At 37.5% G+C, this 16,969-nt stretch overlaps 2 protein-coding genes and 1 pseudogene across 25 annotated transcripts in view; 2 read left to right on the top strand and 1 right to left on the bottom strand.

Annotated features, from left to right (window-relative positions):
- Positions 1-6,755, top strand: part of TASOR (transcription activation suppressor) — a 51,445-nt gene extending 44,690 nt beyond the window's left edge. For 4 of the 7 annotated variants that reach the window (XM_027584657.2, XM_027584655.2, XM_027584656.2 and 1 more), the window contains 6 exons: positions 1,703-1,825; positions 2,555-2,714; positions 3,174-3,282; positions 4,613-4,791; positions 4,972-5,136; positions 6,026-6,755. In XM_027584657.2, the coding sequence (XP_027440458.1) occupies positions 1,703-1,825; positions 2,555-2,714; positions 3,174-3,282; positions 4,613-4,791; positions 4,972-5,136; positions 6,026-6,558 (1,269 nt within the window). In that variant the 3' untranslated portion in view covers positions 6,559-6,755. Of the gene's footprint in view, positions 1-1,702; positions 1,826-2,554; positions 2,715-3,173; positions 3,283-4,612; positions 4,792-4,971; positions 5,137-5,748 lie in introns of all 7 variants that reach the window. The other 3 variants (XM_027584660.2, XM_027584659.2, XM_027584658.2) reach the window with 1 other exon arrangement.
- CCDC66 (coiled-coil domain containing 66) overlaps positions 1-16,969 on the bottom strand; it is an 80,665-nt gene that overhangs the window by 7,345 nt on the left and 56,351 nt on the right. For 15 of the 18 annotated variants that reach the window (XM_027584661.2, XM_027584664.2, XM_027584663.2 and 12 more), the window contains 5 exons: positions 11,670-12,157; positions 11,098-11,138; positions 9,832-10,076; positions 9,357-9,481; positions 6,905-8,010 (listed from right to left, as the gene is read on the bottom strand). In XM_027584661.2, the coding sequence (XP_027440462.2) occupies positions 7,924-8,010; positions 9,357-9,481; positions 9,832-10,076; positions 11,098-11,138; positions 11,670-12,157 (986 nt within the window). In that variant the 3' untranslated portion in view covers positions 6,905-7,923. Of the gene's footprint in view, positions 1-6,904; positions 8,011-9,356; positions 9,482-9,831; positions 10,077-11,015; positions 11,139-11,669; positions 12,158-16,969 lie in introns of those variants that run through there. The other 3 variants (XR_003518129.2, XM_027584662.2, XM_027584670.2) reach the window with 3 other exon arrangements.
- Positions 14,708-16,576, top strand: LOC113917591 (annotated as a pseudogene).

Here is a 16,969-nt window from a genome sequence, read left to right as displayed (position 1 = left end):
GAGTGGCCCAGAAACTGTGCTGCTGAGATGTTCTGAGCCTTTGTCAGTTTGGGAATCTCTTTGATGTCAGCATGTTTCATGTAGCATGCCCATGAGAACATGAAGAACATGGAAATGAAGGAGGAGGAAGAGTGCTCAGTGTGCCTTTTCTACTACTAAATCCCTGTAATTTCTTGGGAAGATGAAACCAGACTTACTAGGAGTTTCTTGGTTGGATTTTTGCCCTGTATCATTGAATGTAGAGCTTCTTAACTTTTTCCATTCCCAGCAACAGGTTCAAGCACAGTACTTGTGGGGGCAATAGCTGCCTGTCTAGATGAGAGATTAGAGTGAGTGGATACAGTTCCACAGTGTGCTCAGCATTTATTGCACCTTCCCCACCACATTTTGTAAACTAATTGTATCACACTTACAGAAAGTGTATTGACTTCTGGTGCATTTAATTCATTCTAGCATAGAATAAATCCTATTTTTATTACTCATGTAGAAGAAGGATGCTGTGTGTTTCACAAATCTGATAGGTCAGATCAGAACTTTAGTTCTTTTAATCAATCTCCATTGGAAAATATCCAGCAAAAATGTTAAAATGGAGTAAAAATACTATCAATAAAATTTTAAGCTTCCTGAATATTTCTGGAATCCAGTGGATTTATTATTATAAGAGTTCAGGGTTCTCATTTAAGATGAATTTGCAGTTAAAGCTTCTTAATGTAAAAAGACCAAAAATTACAAGCTGGCCTATAATTTATCTTCTCATTACCTGTCTGTAAGCTGTTCTGAGATCTGCCCAGAAGCTTTGGAGGTTAGAGCAAAATCTAATAATGTATAAGATGCTGCTTTAGTTTGGGGCTACACCCAGAAACATCCTCTTCGTGGTGATGCTTGTTGTCAGTTCTTGATAGAGTAGCATACTGGTTGTGAGGCAAGCTGGGTTTAGATTTAATGGCTGTCTAACCAGCCTTGCCAACCTGTATCTGTGAAATGAGGAATATGACCTCTAGGACCCTGCATTTTACTTCAGACTTCAGGATTCCACCAGCAAGCAAAGAGCAACGGAACCTGCCTGCACTACTACCCTGTGTCCTTTGATAGTACCATGTCACCAACATGGAGGGAGGTATTAGATGGGAGGGTCTATTTTATTTGAAGGTGTGAACTTGACAGACATGGCTAAATAGTATGTGAATGCCATGGTACATACTGAAGCTCCGTATGAATGACTTTGGGATTGTTGTGAATTAAATGAGTCCAGTAGTCAGAAAAGTGCTTTGTAAGGGAAGGAGTACTATACCAGTAACCTTGCTGCAAATAACCAAAGGCTTCCCTTGAAAGGAGAGGAAAATGAGATGAGGGAGTCATTAATGATTGGGCTCTGGGTTGCCCAGAATAAGTAATGGAACAGGGTTAAGAACCTGGGCTAATTCATTGTTCTTATGGTTCTTTTTGTTACCCACCACTGGCATTTACTTTTCTTCGATTGCATAGCATTGTGACATTGTGACCATGGCCATTTAAGCTCCGAGCTATGGATTCTTCTATAAGAAGAGTGGACCTGATGATCTCTAAGGTCCATAGTGTAAGGTCATCATTATTAGTGATCATTACTGAGTGACTACTTACCAGTTTATATTGCATTTCTGGTGTTAAGTGGATATTTGCAAAAAAGGCCTTTTAATGTTGATTTAGTTTTTCTCTTTAACAGGAATATCTTATCAAATTAGGCAATACAGAATGTCATCCAGAACAGTTTTTGGAAAGAAGATCAAAATTAGATAAACTATTGATTATTATTCAGAATGAAGACATTGCAGGTTTCATTCACAAGGTAGACTTTTAAGTCAAATTCAGTATTATTTTGGTTATAAAAACTCCCTCATTTTAAAATCTTACTGTCTTTGAGGCTAAAGCTGTTTGTTTTTAAAATATCCTTATAAGGTCTAAAAGAGAGAAAACTTCAAGTTTGGGAGATTTAGGGCTTGAGACCTAAACAATCTGTCAATCAGCTTGTGATCAAGTTTGTACCTCTGCAAAATTTTAAATTGTGGCACGTGACAGACCCTCCCTGTCACTCATCAAGACTGTTAACTCCTTGAATGTCAGTGGATCTGTTGACTCTCTTTATATTGTTGTCATCTTCATTTGTATGTCCCAGGTAAAACCTGTTTGTACCCCCTTTGCCAAACCATTTCCCCTTTCCGTTGCATTTGGAGGTACCCCGTCCAGTCTTAGGAACCTGTGTCAAGTCCTGCTGTCCTTTGAAGGCTTTCCTGACTGCATGGGCTCTTGCCCTCCTCTGAATTCTGACTGCACTCACAGGGTCAGACACGTTGGCCTTTATCATTCTAATGCCAGGTCTGTTGTAGGTGCCTTTTCGTCAGCGTGTTCTGTTCATGGTATGTACCCAGTACAGAAATGTTGGTTTATGTCTTTGGACATGTTGGGAATATTTTTTGTATTTTGCTAAACTTTTCTTGTAGGTTACTTCACACCTGAGTCTTACCATTTCATTCTCTTACCTATCCTTATTTCTGTTTTTGTTTTGGGATTTAAATAGGTACCTGGCTTGGTGACTTTAAAGAAGCTGTCTTGCGTTAGTTTTGCTGGTGTTGATAGTCTGGATGATGTTAAAAATCATACATACAATGAATTATTTGTATCTGGAGGTTTTATTGTGTCTGATGAATCCATTCTAAATCCAGAAGTTATCACAATTGGTAAGATTTATGCTTTATTTGGAGCACAAACTTTTTTTTGTCCTTTCTAGGTTTTTTTCTTCTCATTAATGACTCATGCTTCTTAAATGTATTGTTATCTCTGATTGGCCGAATGGATAAGTACATTTCCATCATTTTCTTTTTATTACTTCAAATTTCTTTCCTTGTCTCTTAGTCACTGCAAATAATTTCCTCTAAATCTGATGTAAAGCAAGTCTCTCTGCACCTATTGCACTTGGATCCCTTCTGCTTTGTTATTGTTGTCAGCATGTTTTTTGTTGTTATGTAGATGTTCTTAAATCTAAGAGTATATATAGATGTCTGGCTCCCTTCGAAGGGAAAATACTACATAGAAAAGTAGATATTCCTATATAGTATCAACAAACATTTCTTCCATAATTCATTTGTTGAGTGACTGTTACATATTGAATTTAAGATGAACTTCATTATCTCTAACAGAGAACCTTAAAAATTTTTTGACATTCCTCGAAGAACTCAGTACTCCAGAAGGAAAATGGCAATGGAAAGTCCACTGTAAATTTCAGAAAAAACTAAAGGAATTGGGCAGGTAAGATTTGAAAAATAACTATATAATGGTTGTTGATGTCAACATTGTGTTCATAAAATTTCTTTCTCTGTTTTTCTGTTTATAGATTATGGATGTTGCTCAGTTTTCACAGATGTCCTTAGCCAGTCATAAGGGGGAATGTAGTTATTATTCTAGCCTATTTGGAAATAGTATTCTTATTTAGGTAGAATTTTGCTAAAATTGAAGTTCTAGTTAGGTATATAGGTAAAATTGGTTTAATCTTTGCCACTTGCGGGTTTAGAATAATCGTCAAAAAGGAATAGTCAGCACTATTTTTTTACCAAACTATATATGCCAACTAGATCAGGCTCTCTTCCAGCTAAGGACTACACCTTAGGCAGCTAATCTATCTACACACTTACTGAGACATTAATCCCGACATAATAAGGGGATTTGTGATTAGGACATTCATTTATGTAAGTAGTTGATTTCCAAAATGCCCAGTGATCCTTGAATTACTAGTCCACTTGAGAGGCCCCACAAATGATTCTATAATAAGATGAATTTTGGATACTCTGTCTTACTACTAGAGAGCCCATAGAGAGTATTTACATATTTAGGGATCTGAGAGACTCTTTAGTTAAGAATTCTGTTTTTCATTTTGTCAGCTAGCATTTTTGAAACTTGGCTGGAAAAACATTTTTTCTTCTAATACCTAACACCTTCTAATTCTATGGAACACACTTAGGGAAATTCAGGTTTAAATAATTGAAAAGTATTTAACTCTTTGTAGTAATTCACTTTTTAAAAACTTGTTTTATCTTCAAATTATATGAAAATAGGCATTGGAAAAGCCTTTACCTTTGTGTAACAGGTAACAGTAAACAATAATGAGACCCAAAGGTGTGACTTTGGTGCAAAGTTAATACCCTCATCTTCCTGACAACAGTAATTTCTACCACTTGTTGCCTTGTGCTTGGAGGTGTAGAAATAGCTTTGAGCCATGTATTTTTTTCTGAAGGAAAGATTTTTATTTTTTTGTCCTGTGCCCTTTGTTCACATTCTGAGTTAGTAAAGCTAAAGGGGGAAGTGTTGTTATTTAGTAAGTACAGTGAGATTTTAGTCTAAAGCTGAATGGCTGGCTCTCAGGCTTTGCACCTATGAAAAGCCCCTGGACTTAAATGTGGGTTGCACAATTCCTGCTCCCCTCTCTCTCCTAGGAAGCACCCATCCATCAGGCAGTGAACTAAAGCAGTGCAATTGTCATTGGTTGCCTCAATTGACAAATTATGGTTTTAATTTGAAGCAAAAACGTCCATACTAAATTTTAGAAATGCAGATCCAGATATTGAACTACTTACTTCCACAGATTGAATGCTAAAGCTCTAAGTCTGTTGACACTTCTGAATGTCTACCAGAAGAAACATCTGGTTGAAATTTTGTCATACCACAACTGTGATTCACAAACTCGAAATGCTCCAGAATTGGATTGCCTTATCAGACTTCAGGCTCAGAACATACAGCAACGACACATAGTCTTTCTAACAGGTAAAGAGTGCCGCCTTAAGCTTTCTATTATGAATGTAGGAATGTGGATGGAAGTGTTTTGTTGCCGTTAGTTAGTGGGTGTTAAGCACTTTCATGGGGGCGGGGGCCGGCATCATTGTCTGTCTCTCCATGGAGGTTTTCACGTTTTATACTCAAACCTTTTTATTTTTTTTCATTTAGAAAAGAACATCAAGATGCCTTCCAGTTACACAGATAATGGAATAGTGGTTGCGACTACTGAAGACTTTATGCAAAACTTTAAAAATCTTGTGGGCTATCACAACTCAATCACAGAAGAAAACCTTCCACTGCTTGGTGCTAATGAGAATCTTGAGTCACAGTCAGGTAACTTTTCAGTAGTTTTACTTTTCTTTAAGGCAGACAGAAAAAGAGGAATGGTTTTGTGTCATTTTCATAGAACAAAATGCCTGCTTTGAAACTACTTGCCCTCTGTGTAAACAGCCTCAGGGGAAGTGTTTCAAGGCACTTAACTGTGCTTATATTTAGCATATACAAAATTTGCTCATTTATTATACTGTAATCAATACAAACTCTTTAAGTATGCTACATACTACCAGAGTAGGCATTTTCTTTTTGAGGGTATATAAACTTTATCGGCTGCTGTTGTCAGCAAAGGGGTTCTGTTTTTAAAAAGGAGGACACCAGATAATGGGGAATTTAGTATTGGGCTGCAGACTCTCCCCAGATGTATATAGCAATTTAAGTACAAGGTAGTAGGGATATATCCATAGCTTTAGTGTTTTGTGAGATGGCCTCTGCTTTGGTTCCAGGTTTTATGTTAAATGAAAGATGTACGTACTTTGTTTTTGATGAAAAGCAGAGATGATCAAACATTTGCTAGAACTAACCAGTTTAGTCGTAATCCAATGAAGCTAGATGTCAAAATTTTTATTTTGTATTTGTCTTGTCAAATACTGAATTACCGTGTAACTTTAGATGCTGTTTTGACATTAACCCCTTTGGAGCTGGGAGTTGGGATTTCCCAACATTAAACGTGAACACATTTCGCAGAAGCTTTTAGCATCGGATTATCTGGACATTCACACCTAGTGTGAGTGTTGTGACTAAGTGAACTTGTGGCAGAAGACCAAGCTTTAAGGGATTGTGGACTTGCAGACCCTGACGCATTATATTGTGTGAGTAGTGTATAATTTTAAAACTTAAACAAATTGTGTATTTCAATAGAGGAGGACTTTTTGTTTTTTAAATGTAGCTCTTTTAGAAAACGATGAAAAGGATGAAGAGGATATGTCTCTGGATTCAGGGGATGAAATCTCACAAATAGAAGTATGCAGCAATTTTCATTCAGAAATATTGGCGAAAGAGACCAAAGGATCACGTGGAACAGATCAAAATAAGAATATTCAAATTGAGTTGCAGTCGTCTCTTGACGTGCAAAAAAGTTTATTAGAAGATAAGACTTATCAAATTGATTCTGAAGAGAGCGCTTCTGTTGCTATAGTATGCTCTGAAGGAGAGAACAGCAGTGCAACTGAACAAGATTCATATAGCAACTTTCAGGTTTATCACAGTCAATTAAATATGTCCCATCAGTTTAGTCATTTTAATGTTCTCACGCATCAGACATTTTTGGGGACACCATATGCCCTTTCATCAAGTCAGTCTCAAGAAAGTGAAAATTACTTTTTATCTGCTTACACTCAAAGCTTGGATAGAGCTAAATCTCCATCTCCATTAAATTGGGGGAAAAGTGATTCTTCCAAGCCCTTTTCAAAAGAGAAATAATTATAGCAAGCTTTTTTTTTGAAATAGGTTGTTACGAACTTTTTCTGTTATAAGTGAATTAACAATTTATATTTCATTCTCTAAACAAAACGTTTCTTGTCCTTCCTCAATGTTTTTTTCCTCTTATTTAAATCATGATGGCCTGTAACAGTTGAAGCATCTGAAAATTGAAATAAATATATATATTTTTAACATATATTGTACTTGAATTATCTCATGTTGGCACTTTTTAAGTTTTACATATATATGTTACCTGTACTTGGGCTTCAAATTGAAGCCTGTTTTATATATAAAATTAGGTAATTTGCAAAAGGATAGTGAACAATGGCTTTTTTCTCCCGCCCGCCCCCCCCAGTCAGATGATACCAACTACTTTTGCTGAAATGACATACAAATCGACTATTGTTTAAGCTTCTGTATAGTGTTTATACAGGTATAAGCCAGTGATGTCAATAGATATAAAGGATTTTGGCTCAATACCTCAAGATTTATCTAACAATGAATGCAGTTTCAGTTTAGATGATAAACTATGTATATAAGACTTAGGACTTAATGCCAGGCAGCATTATTTTTATCTTTAGGCTTAGCCATGTAAAAATTGCCTGTTCGTAAAATTTTCAGTCAACCTTTTATTTGAGGTATTTGATCATTACAATTTTCAGTGCTTAGTATGGTCCTTGACTTAACCAAATTCAATTTCATATTTCCAAAAGATAGATAGGCTTCTGTTTATTAAAGGCACTAAACAAATTTGGGACAACTTTGCTATAGATTTTTGAATTCGTAGTCTTAGAAAAATGTAAGTATATTTTTGAGGTGGTGAAAACTTAAGTGCTTTACTAAAAATAACCTAAAATTCACAAAGTATATGATCAATTTTCAAACCGTGTCGCTAATAACTGCATTAGAAATGCAAACTTGTAAAATGTTTCTGTAGAGTCCTAAAAACAGGAATTATAGAGAAGAAATACTGAGCTAAAGTCAGACCTTCCTTTGGCACCTCAGAAGAACTTGGAAGAGTTCTAACCTCTTAAATCTTTTTATAGAACAAATACCTAACTTGTATTTCAATAATAAGCTACGTAAGTGTAGAAGAACATGGTCTGTGAACAGGTCAGAAACCTGTCTTAAGGTAAGTAGAAAGTGTTTAAATACCTAGATTGCAATAGAGCAGAAAAATGTTTTTTACTAGCTTTACAAAAATGTCTGTTTTATTGTAAAAAAATATATACACACACACAGCGTTGTACTACATAACGTACAAGTTTTAAATAAGCATTTTTAAAATTTTGGAAAATACAGTTATGCAATGAACACATTTTATAATTCAGAAGCAACAAATGTGAAGGATTTGATTTTCTACATTTAAAATGAAGAATTAAAATTCTCTTCTTGATTTGCAGCTAAAGGCATGAGATTAGTTTCCAATTCCCTTTGCTTCTGGAGAAGGCCCTGAAATCACATTGATATGTTAGTAAGGTGTGCAGCAGACTTGCGAATTATTCCTATTTTACATTTTAGCCCTGCTAATCTAGAATTATATTTACTTTGAAAACCTGTAATCAGTTCAGTTACTTGGCCATAGCTTTATCGTTGTCATGATGAATTTTAACCACTCAAAAAACCTACATCAGACTTTCTCACTTGGATATTGTGTAGCTATTACATACGTGTAAGATTATGTTTTTAGTATAAAAACCAATAGGGATGACTTTTCCAAGTCTCGGATGACTTTTCCAAGTCTCCGATAACTATGGGGCTGTGAAATCCCCTAAAGGCTCTTAAAATGGTAATGAGACGCACTGAAGGAGTCTCCCTTAAATAACATCCAGTGTTTATCTTGACTGCACTAACCTTAGTGGCTTAGACAAGGCCCTGGTGAAATAAGATGTGGCTACTGTACAGGTGGGTCACTATGTACATGGTATATATTCCTGCCTCTTAACCTCACAACTTTTACCTCTATTAAAAAAAGTGCCTTGTCACTTTAAAGGAAAATTGGAAATATTTACTGCTTGTTACATAATCTATATGTAACCAAAGCTAGCATTTAAAGAACTAAAGGATACTTTATAATTCTGTTATTGTGATTTTCTAGCTCTATGTGAACAAATTAGGTAAGCAACACTTGAATTGACAACTTGAAATGGAAGAGGCATATGTAAATGACTGGACATGGAAAAGGGCACTCCTAAAGTGGCAGTTTATTTTTCCTAAGATTAGGGATAGGTATTTAAAGGCCAGCTGATAAAGGTTATAGCCTTAAATACTGAATGTGTTACTAGATTTTATTATTGCCTGAGCAAGCTAACGAGAAGTGACAATAACTGATCTGGGAGGAGGAGATGTAGTCTGATGGGTAGGAGGTTATGTGTATACTTTCACACCAAATTTTATTATTCTTTGGGACTTGCATCAATATTCTGTTCTGAACACTGCCAACACATTCAATTAAAAAAAAACGTGAACTGCATTACTAAATTTACTAAAGCATAATTTTGTATTTTCTATCTTGGGTTTTAGGGTTTATTTCATGTTTACCCTTTCAAATGTATGTTTTTCATTAAATAAAACTGTCTTAATATTACAATTGTCTCATGATTTCATACTGGAGTATTTTAAGATGGCAATGTGAATCAAATTGAAGGAAAGAACTTTTAAGATTAATATACAAGTGAATTTTTTTAAGTGGGATGTGTTCAATTAGGCCTTTAAAGTAAATTAGCCCTTCCAATATATAGCCTTCCCTTAGACATACACAGAAAAGTTACATCCAAACTTGGTGAAAAAGCTCCTACCTGTCTCAGTTCCGATAGTCCCTTAAGGATTGCTTGCTGTCGATCCCTGTTTTTCACCAAGTTAGGATTAAGAAGTGGGTCTCTGACATCAGAATCCAATAGCTGCCGGTGTTCTTGGTCACAGTCTGAAGACAGAAGAAAGTGGTATAAGTCAAATGCAATCTCTAAAATTAAAAATTTAATAATGGGGGCTCCTGGGTGGCTCAGTCGTTAAGTGTCTGCCTTCGGCTCAGGTCATGATCTCAGGGTCCTGGGATCGAGCCCCACACTGGGCTCCCTGCTCGGCAGGAAGCCTGTTCTCCCTCTCCCGCTCCCCCTGCTTGTGTTCCTGCTCTCGCTGTGTCAAATAAATAAATCTTAAAAATTTAGTAATAGACCCCAAAAGAGAAATTCTACCCCTCCTGACTAAGGGCAAGAATATTAGTTTGGATTCTGAATTTAGTGTTGGGGGAAAGGGATACTTCTGTTTACCTACCATGTGGAGTTTGGTATTGAAGATCCTGGGTTAAAGGCCTAGAGAGAGGTGCATCTGGGTCAAGGTAATAAATCTCACTGGTTCGGACATAGGGGATAAAATGAGATGGTTCAGAAAGCCCAGGTGATGTTTCTGTTTGACTATCTTCTAAGATCAGATTCTCTCTTTCATAATTACGGTTTTTTAGTGTCTGAGTTTGTTGCGCTCTGTTTTTCACCACTGGAACTGGTGGTGGTGACTGAGACCTGTTTTTTTCAAAAAAGCACAATTAAGGACTAAGAAGCTTTAATGCAAAATTATGTATTTTAAATTATTCTTTAATCACATTTCAATTTAGTCTACAATGTAACACCTTTAGGGACTAAGAAGCTTTAATGCAAAATTATGTATTTTAAATTATTCTTTAATCACATTTCAATTTAGTCTACAGTGTAACACCTTTAGGAACACTAGGAATAGAAGTGAGTTCTATGACGCTTTTCCTAAAATGGCAACAGGATGACTTTACTTGGCAAGGATATATACAGTATAGAGGAAAAGTGAGGATCAACACTAGCTGGGCTGGTTTAAGCCCAATGTTTCTTCTCAGATAATTCACAATAATCTACTTACCATGCGAACCAAACTTCTTGTTAGAGCCACATTCTGACACAGCTCTAAACCACCTGGCTCATGCACAAAGGCACAGAATAAAATTCCTAACCATCTAAATCTCCTGGTTAAATGAACTAGTATCCCTACTAGTCATTTCTTCATAACCTCCTCAATCAAAGCAGAAGGGCTATTCCACTGCTGACATCACTGGAAAGTCAAAACTGTTTTATTTTCTTTTAAAGATTTATTTGGGGGAGAGAGTCCCAAGCAGACTCGGCGCTAAGCACAGAGCCTGACGTGGGGCTCGATCCCATGACCCCGTTATGACCATGACCTCATGAAACCAAGAGTCAGTCACTTAACTGACTGAGCCAGCCAGGTGCCCCAAGTCAAAACTACTTTAGCTAAGTTTGCAGACAATAACTCACGTACATTCCTACCTACATGCTTAGGCCCAGTCCAAACTGGGCCTTCAAATTTCAGGTAGAATGTCAGCCACATTTCCCTTAAACCTCTACTTCCCACCTCTAAGTCCCTACACTTTCCTGTTACTGACTTCAAATATATATATATATGTGCTTTGATCTTACCTATATTCTGAGCAAATATTTGTACTTCCTTTGTCCCACACAGCACTAAGTAGCTATGGAATCAATCCAATCCATAACGTACCTTTCCTTGCCGAAAGAATTAATTTTCAGAGGCTCTTCTTCCTAAAGGGTAGATAAATGCAGACAGGAGTAACAGTACTGCCATATGTCTCCACAAATATTTTTGAAAACCGGAGAATGAGATTTTGTATTGTTCCAGTCACGGAACCAGTGCAGTAATTCCTGACCTTACAAAATTATCCTCTGTCTACAAACAAGAGTTTTGAATGGCTATTTGAACAATGAATAACATTAATCTATATAGGGTATAAGTGTCAAGTGTTTCTATACAGGACCAGAGAGTAAACACTTTTGGCTTTGTGGGCCATGTGGTGGTCTCTTCCAGCTACTCTAAACCAGACACAGACAATTCATAAAAGAATGAGCATGGCTGTGTTCCTATAAAACTTGATTTACAAAAGCAGCAGCATGATGGATTTGCCCACAGGCCATCGTTTGACAACCTCGGTATAAACTAAAGCCTATTTCTTAAACTCTTGAACAGCCTTGTCAAAATAACCATGTGGGTAACTGTTTTCAATCTAGAAACACCAATACATACTTTAAAATATTTTTAAGACAGTAAAGTTTTACCTTTTTGATTAGATGCCACCTGAACCTTGGCTCTGTTTCTTGAGATGAAGGAAGAACTGGTGAAGTGCCTCTATTTTGAGAGAGATGTCCAGGATTATTTCTTTCTACCAAATTAAGCAGTTCCATCTGCCTTCTTACTTTTTTTTCTTCTCTCTGCTTTTGAAGCTGTTTAGGGTACTTTTCTGATGCTGGAATATACCTTTTGAGTGGTTTATTTATATTCCAATCAGGCCTTTTAGGACATTTCTTCATAGGTGTTTTCTCTGTCCTTCCAAACTCATTACACTGATCATTATGCCAACCGTTTTCTTTTTCTAAGTTGACTCCTTTAACCTGATTTATTGTAAGTTCCTCTTTGTCTTTCTTAGTGTTAAACTGTTCATTAAATTCTGCAGGAATCTCAGGAGATGAACAATTTAGAATTTCCCTCTCTATTACTGTTCGACAGCATGATTCTGCATTGGTGAATGTTCCTGTATTTAAGTCATCTAAAGAAGAATTTCAGAGGATTAATTTTTAATTGTTGTAAAACAGAATTTATTAACTATTTTTTTCCAAACAAATTCTATACCCATTAAACAACTTTCCATTCTCCCTACCAGCTTCTAGCAACCACCATTCTACTTTGTTTCTATGATTTTGACCATTCTAAGTACCTCATATAAGTGGAATCATACAGTATTTGTCTATGACAGGCTTGTTTCATATTAGCATAATGTCCTCGAAGTTCAACCATTTATTTGTATATAGCATGTGTCATAATTCCTCCCTTTTTAAGGCTGAGTAATATATGCCATTATAGGTGTATACCATACTTTGTTTATCCATTCATCTGCCAAGGGGCATTTGGACTGCTTCTACCTTTTAGTTATCGTGACTAATGTTCCTATGAACACTGGTGTCCAAGTATCTCTTCTTACTTTTCACTTCTTTCAGGTATATACCCAGAACGGGAATTGATGGGTCATAGAGTAATTATATTTTGAATTTTTTGAGGAAATGCTATATCTTTTCTATAGTGACTACAGTATTTTACACTACCAATAGTCCACAAGGGTTCTAAATATTACATTAAACCCTTCAGTGTACCAAGCAAACCCACAGTGCTCCACAATTTCAGACCCTTTGACTTACCCCAAATAGAAAGCCTGCATCCACTAAGCAGTAACTCCACATTCCACCCTCCCTCCCATCCCCCAGCAACCTCTCTACTTTCCATCTCTATGAATTTGTCCACCCCACCCTAGATTCCTCACACAAGTAGAGCTATAGGATATTTGTGTTTCTGTGCACTCCTCCCTGACCCCATGCCCAGCTTATACTCAGCAAGATGCCCAGGTCATCCATGCCACACACTTCAGATGGTTCAGTTTTCTTTAAGTAGGCTCCATGTCCAGCGTGAAGCCCAATGTGGCGCTTGAACTCACAACCCCGAGACTTTAGCTGAGATCAAGAGTCAGACACTTAACCGACTGAGCCATCCAGGTGCCCCCAGATGACTCATTCTTAGCATTCACGTATGACTATTTTTTAAAAGAAACTTCTCACAGGACTATCCTAATTTTCATTTAGAATATACAAAAGCCATATATAATATCATCTTGTATATCTAAGAGTATTTCTCAGCAAAAGTCTAAAATTTTGTTTCAATGGTAACTGACAAATTTTTCATCAAAAACAATAAAAAACTCTTGAGATGGTAAATATTTTCATAACTTGGTTTGAAATTAAAGTACATAAACATACAGAATCTGGAAAATGTCCTTCTGTTGTCTGAAGTGCTAGGAAAATGTCTTCTATCTCCCTCCTAGGAACCAAATTTTAGGGAAATGTTGCTAATGAAAAGTCATGTTGTGTTTTTTGTACTTTTAGATCATATGACTCATATACCATTTCTGCCTGCAGACCATTGCTGAATCACATACAGCATTGGAAAAGTTTACTCAAAGACTTCTGAATTTTCCTTCTTACATGTTTAGAGAGGTGTTTAGCTGTAACAGCTATGAAACCAGTTGAACAGTTTTACAAAAGGTTTTCTTTCACTCATGATTAAAATTTTAAATACACAACTAATGAAAAAAGTTCTGTGCTACACATTAAAAAAAAATTAATAGTCCAGTTATTGGTCTCTTATCCTGGACACTTACTAGGTGTGTTATTCCAGGCTGGAGATGCTCTAGGACCAATCCCAGTAAGGCTGCCCAGCCTGCATCATTCTAATACCGGATATTTTCTTTTGCCACTCTATACCCACTTAATGCCTTTTTCTACCCTGACTCTCTGCCCTGGCAAACTAAACTGGTATGAACCTTATCAGTGGGTTCCTGGGGTCCTCCAACTTCAGTCAAGAGGGTTCACTGGCAGATTAAAGGGAGGAAAGAGAATGAAGTCAGGATATTTATTGCACCGCCTCATTCCCTGTTTTGACCTGAGGCTGACTCTGTCCCTTTACCAAAGGTCATTGCTCCCCTCAAAGTTACCTTTAACACAACTTTTGCCTTCTAGGTTCTGGTAATCAGTTTAGCTGCTACTAGCACCAAAGTCATGAACTGTCTCTGATTCCCTCACACCCAGTCCTTTGGAAATGGTCCCTTTCTACATAAACCATCTTGAATTACTCGATTCTGGGACCCTGACCAATTAAATTCTCTTATTTAAAACCACCCAGTGATAATACACATAATTTCACTATCTTAAAGAATTATTTTCACTTTCCCTTAAATAATGTGTAGGATTCATACAATTCAACAGAATTTTCTGGACATAGGGAAGGGACTGAACCAGATTCATCAAGCTTAAGAGCAAAGTATCAAAAAATACCAAGAGCTCATAAGCAGAGTAATTTTAGGTAAGTAAGCAGCTTTCAGGTAAGTAAGTAACCCAGAGCTGCTCCCTGAGGTACGACGGGTTTGAACCCTACACTGGGCACCTGAGCTTTTAAGACCTGCTCTTGAGAGAGGAGTTCCCAAAACATCTAGCTTTGAAAGCCAATAGGGCTCATGTCTATGAGACCCACAAAGCTATAATGGAAGGAAAAAATGGCTATTGTGTGGACTAACTTGCTCCAGGGCCCAGCAAAGAGGCAGCCAATAGTACCCAGAGTTATTAATATAAGTAAATGAACTTCTTTCACATAAAGTGTAGGCCTAAGGGGCAGGCATCTAACTTACCACGTATCTAGGGACTTACTGTGATACTATTCCAGGGAACTAAGGCTGGCAGGCACTATCTTCACTTAAAACTTTAGGCCTGGGCACCTGGGTGGCTTAGTCAGTTAAGCAGCAGCCTTTGGCTCAGGTCATGATCCCAGGGTCCTGGGTTCAAGTCCTGCATAAGGTCCCTGCTCAGCGGTCCCTGTCTCCCCCTCTTGCTTGTGATCTCTCGCTATTAAATAATAATAAAATCTTTTAAAAAAATTAAATAAAAAGTAAAACTCTAGGCCTACCATGAACCTCTAACAGGTGCTATCTTTAGAGTCCCACCCCCCATCCCCCACCTCACTCCACCCAGCAGGTGTCATCTTCATGCTTTTCCTGTCTGACTCCGGAGCGCCAATATCTCCCGGAAGGGAACTTTTACACAAGTCTGTTGCCCTGGATTTTATGTCATACCCTGGTTTCTGCAGCTGCTATGTAGGGGGTGCCACTTGATCACCAGGCCCTAGAGGCCAGGGGGCTTCTGCTTGTGGTCCTAGTGGACTGTATATATAAGTTAAAAGCTGCTGCCTGAAGGTCTGGCTTCCACTCAGCCTAAATCTACATACTGACTCAGATATTCCCCTCTAGTACACTGACCAGTCTTGGCACACTCAACTACTGGGAGCTTTTAAAAATAAAACTGGCTGCATGGACTATCACAAATGTTTGAGAGACAACCAAAAGCTAGGGTAGGGTTGAACAATAAGGTTCAGTGCCTACGTGAGGCCCTTCCTTCAATCCTGGGAGAGGCAGATGTTTCATCTGATACATAGAAACCAAGACAGAGGGGTGCCTGCCTTCGCCTCAGGTCATGATCCCAGGGTCCTGGGATCCCACCTCCCTCCTGCCTCAGTGGGTGTCCAGGGCAGTGGAGTTGGGGGGATGTGGGGGGGTGTGACTGGGCGGTGCCTGCGCAGGAGACTGTGCTGTTTCCAGTTACAACGCAACGCAGGGATCACAACAAACACAGCCACGCCAGAAGCACTATGGCATTAACCTCTCCTATCAGCTTAGCAGCCCCCAACGAGACTGCCTGCTTACGCAGACACTAATTGAGACTCTGAAGCCCTTTGGAGTTTTTGAAGAGGAAGAGGAAGTGCAGCGCAGGATTTTAATTTTGGGAAAATTAAATAACCTGGTAAAAGAGTGGATACGAGAAATCAGTGTAAGCAAGAATCTTCCACAATCTGTAATTGAAAATGTTGGAGGAAAAATTTTTACATTTGGATCTTACAGATTAGGAGTACATACTATGTGTTGCACCAAGACATTTTGATCGACATGACTTTTTCACCTCATTCTATGGTAAGCTGAAATTACAGGAAGAAGTGAAAGATTTAAGAGCTGTTGAAGAGGCATTTGTACCAGTTGTCAAACTGTGTTTTGATAAGATAGAGATTGATATTTTGTTTGCAAGACTAGCACTGCAGACTATTCCAGAAGACTTGGACTTACGAGATGACAGTCTGCTTACGAATTTAGATATAAGCACTGGGTGTTATACGCAAACAATGAACCATGGAACACTACATCAAAAACTAATGATGTAATGTATGGTGATTAACATAACATAATAAAATAAAAAAAAGAATTTAGATCTAAGATGCATAAGAAGTCTTAACGGTTGCAGGGTAACCAATGAAATTTTACATCTAGTACCAAACATTGACAACTTCAGGTTAACTCTGAGAGCTATTAAACTGTGGGCCAAACGCCACAACATCTATTCCAATATATTAGGTTTCCTCGGTGGTGTTTCCTGGGCTATGCTAGTAGCAAGAACTTGCCAGCTTTATCCAAATGCAACAGCAGCAACTCTTGTACTTAAATTTTTCTTGGTATTTTCTAAATGGTATGTGTTTAGATTATATTAAAATAAAATTGTAGATAACTTAAAAAAAAAAATTTTAGTTTTTCAGCAGAAACTTTGCAGGCCAGAAGACAGTGGCTCAATATATTCAAAGTGCTGAAAGAAAAACTTCTAGCCAAGAATATTTTACGTGGCATAGTTATCATTCAGAATTAAAGGAGAGTAAAAAGTTTCCCAAACAAGCAAAAAATAAGAGTTTATCACCACTCTGGTCTTTAAAGGAATGTGAAAAG

Source organism: Zalophus californianus, chromosome 1 (genome assembly GCF_009762305.2).
Source record: "Zalophus californianus isolate mZalCal1 chromosome 1, mZalCal1.pri.v2, whole genome shotgun sequence".
Lineage (NCBI taxonomy): Eukaryota > Metazoa > Chordata > Mammalia > Carnivora > Otariidae > Zalophus > Zalophus californianus.
The sequence above is the reverse complement of the archived record's forward strand: the minus strand, read 5'-3'. Positions and strand labels throughout refer to the sequence as shown.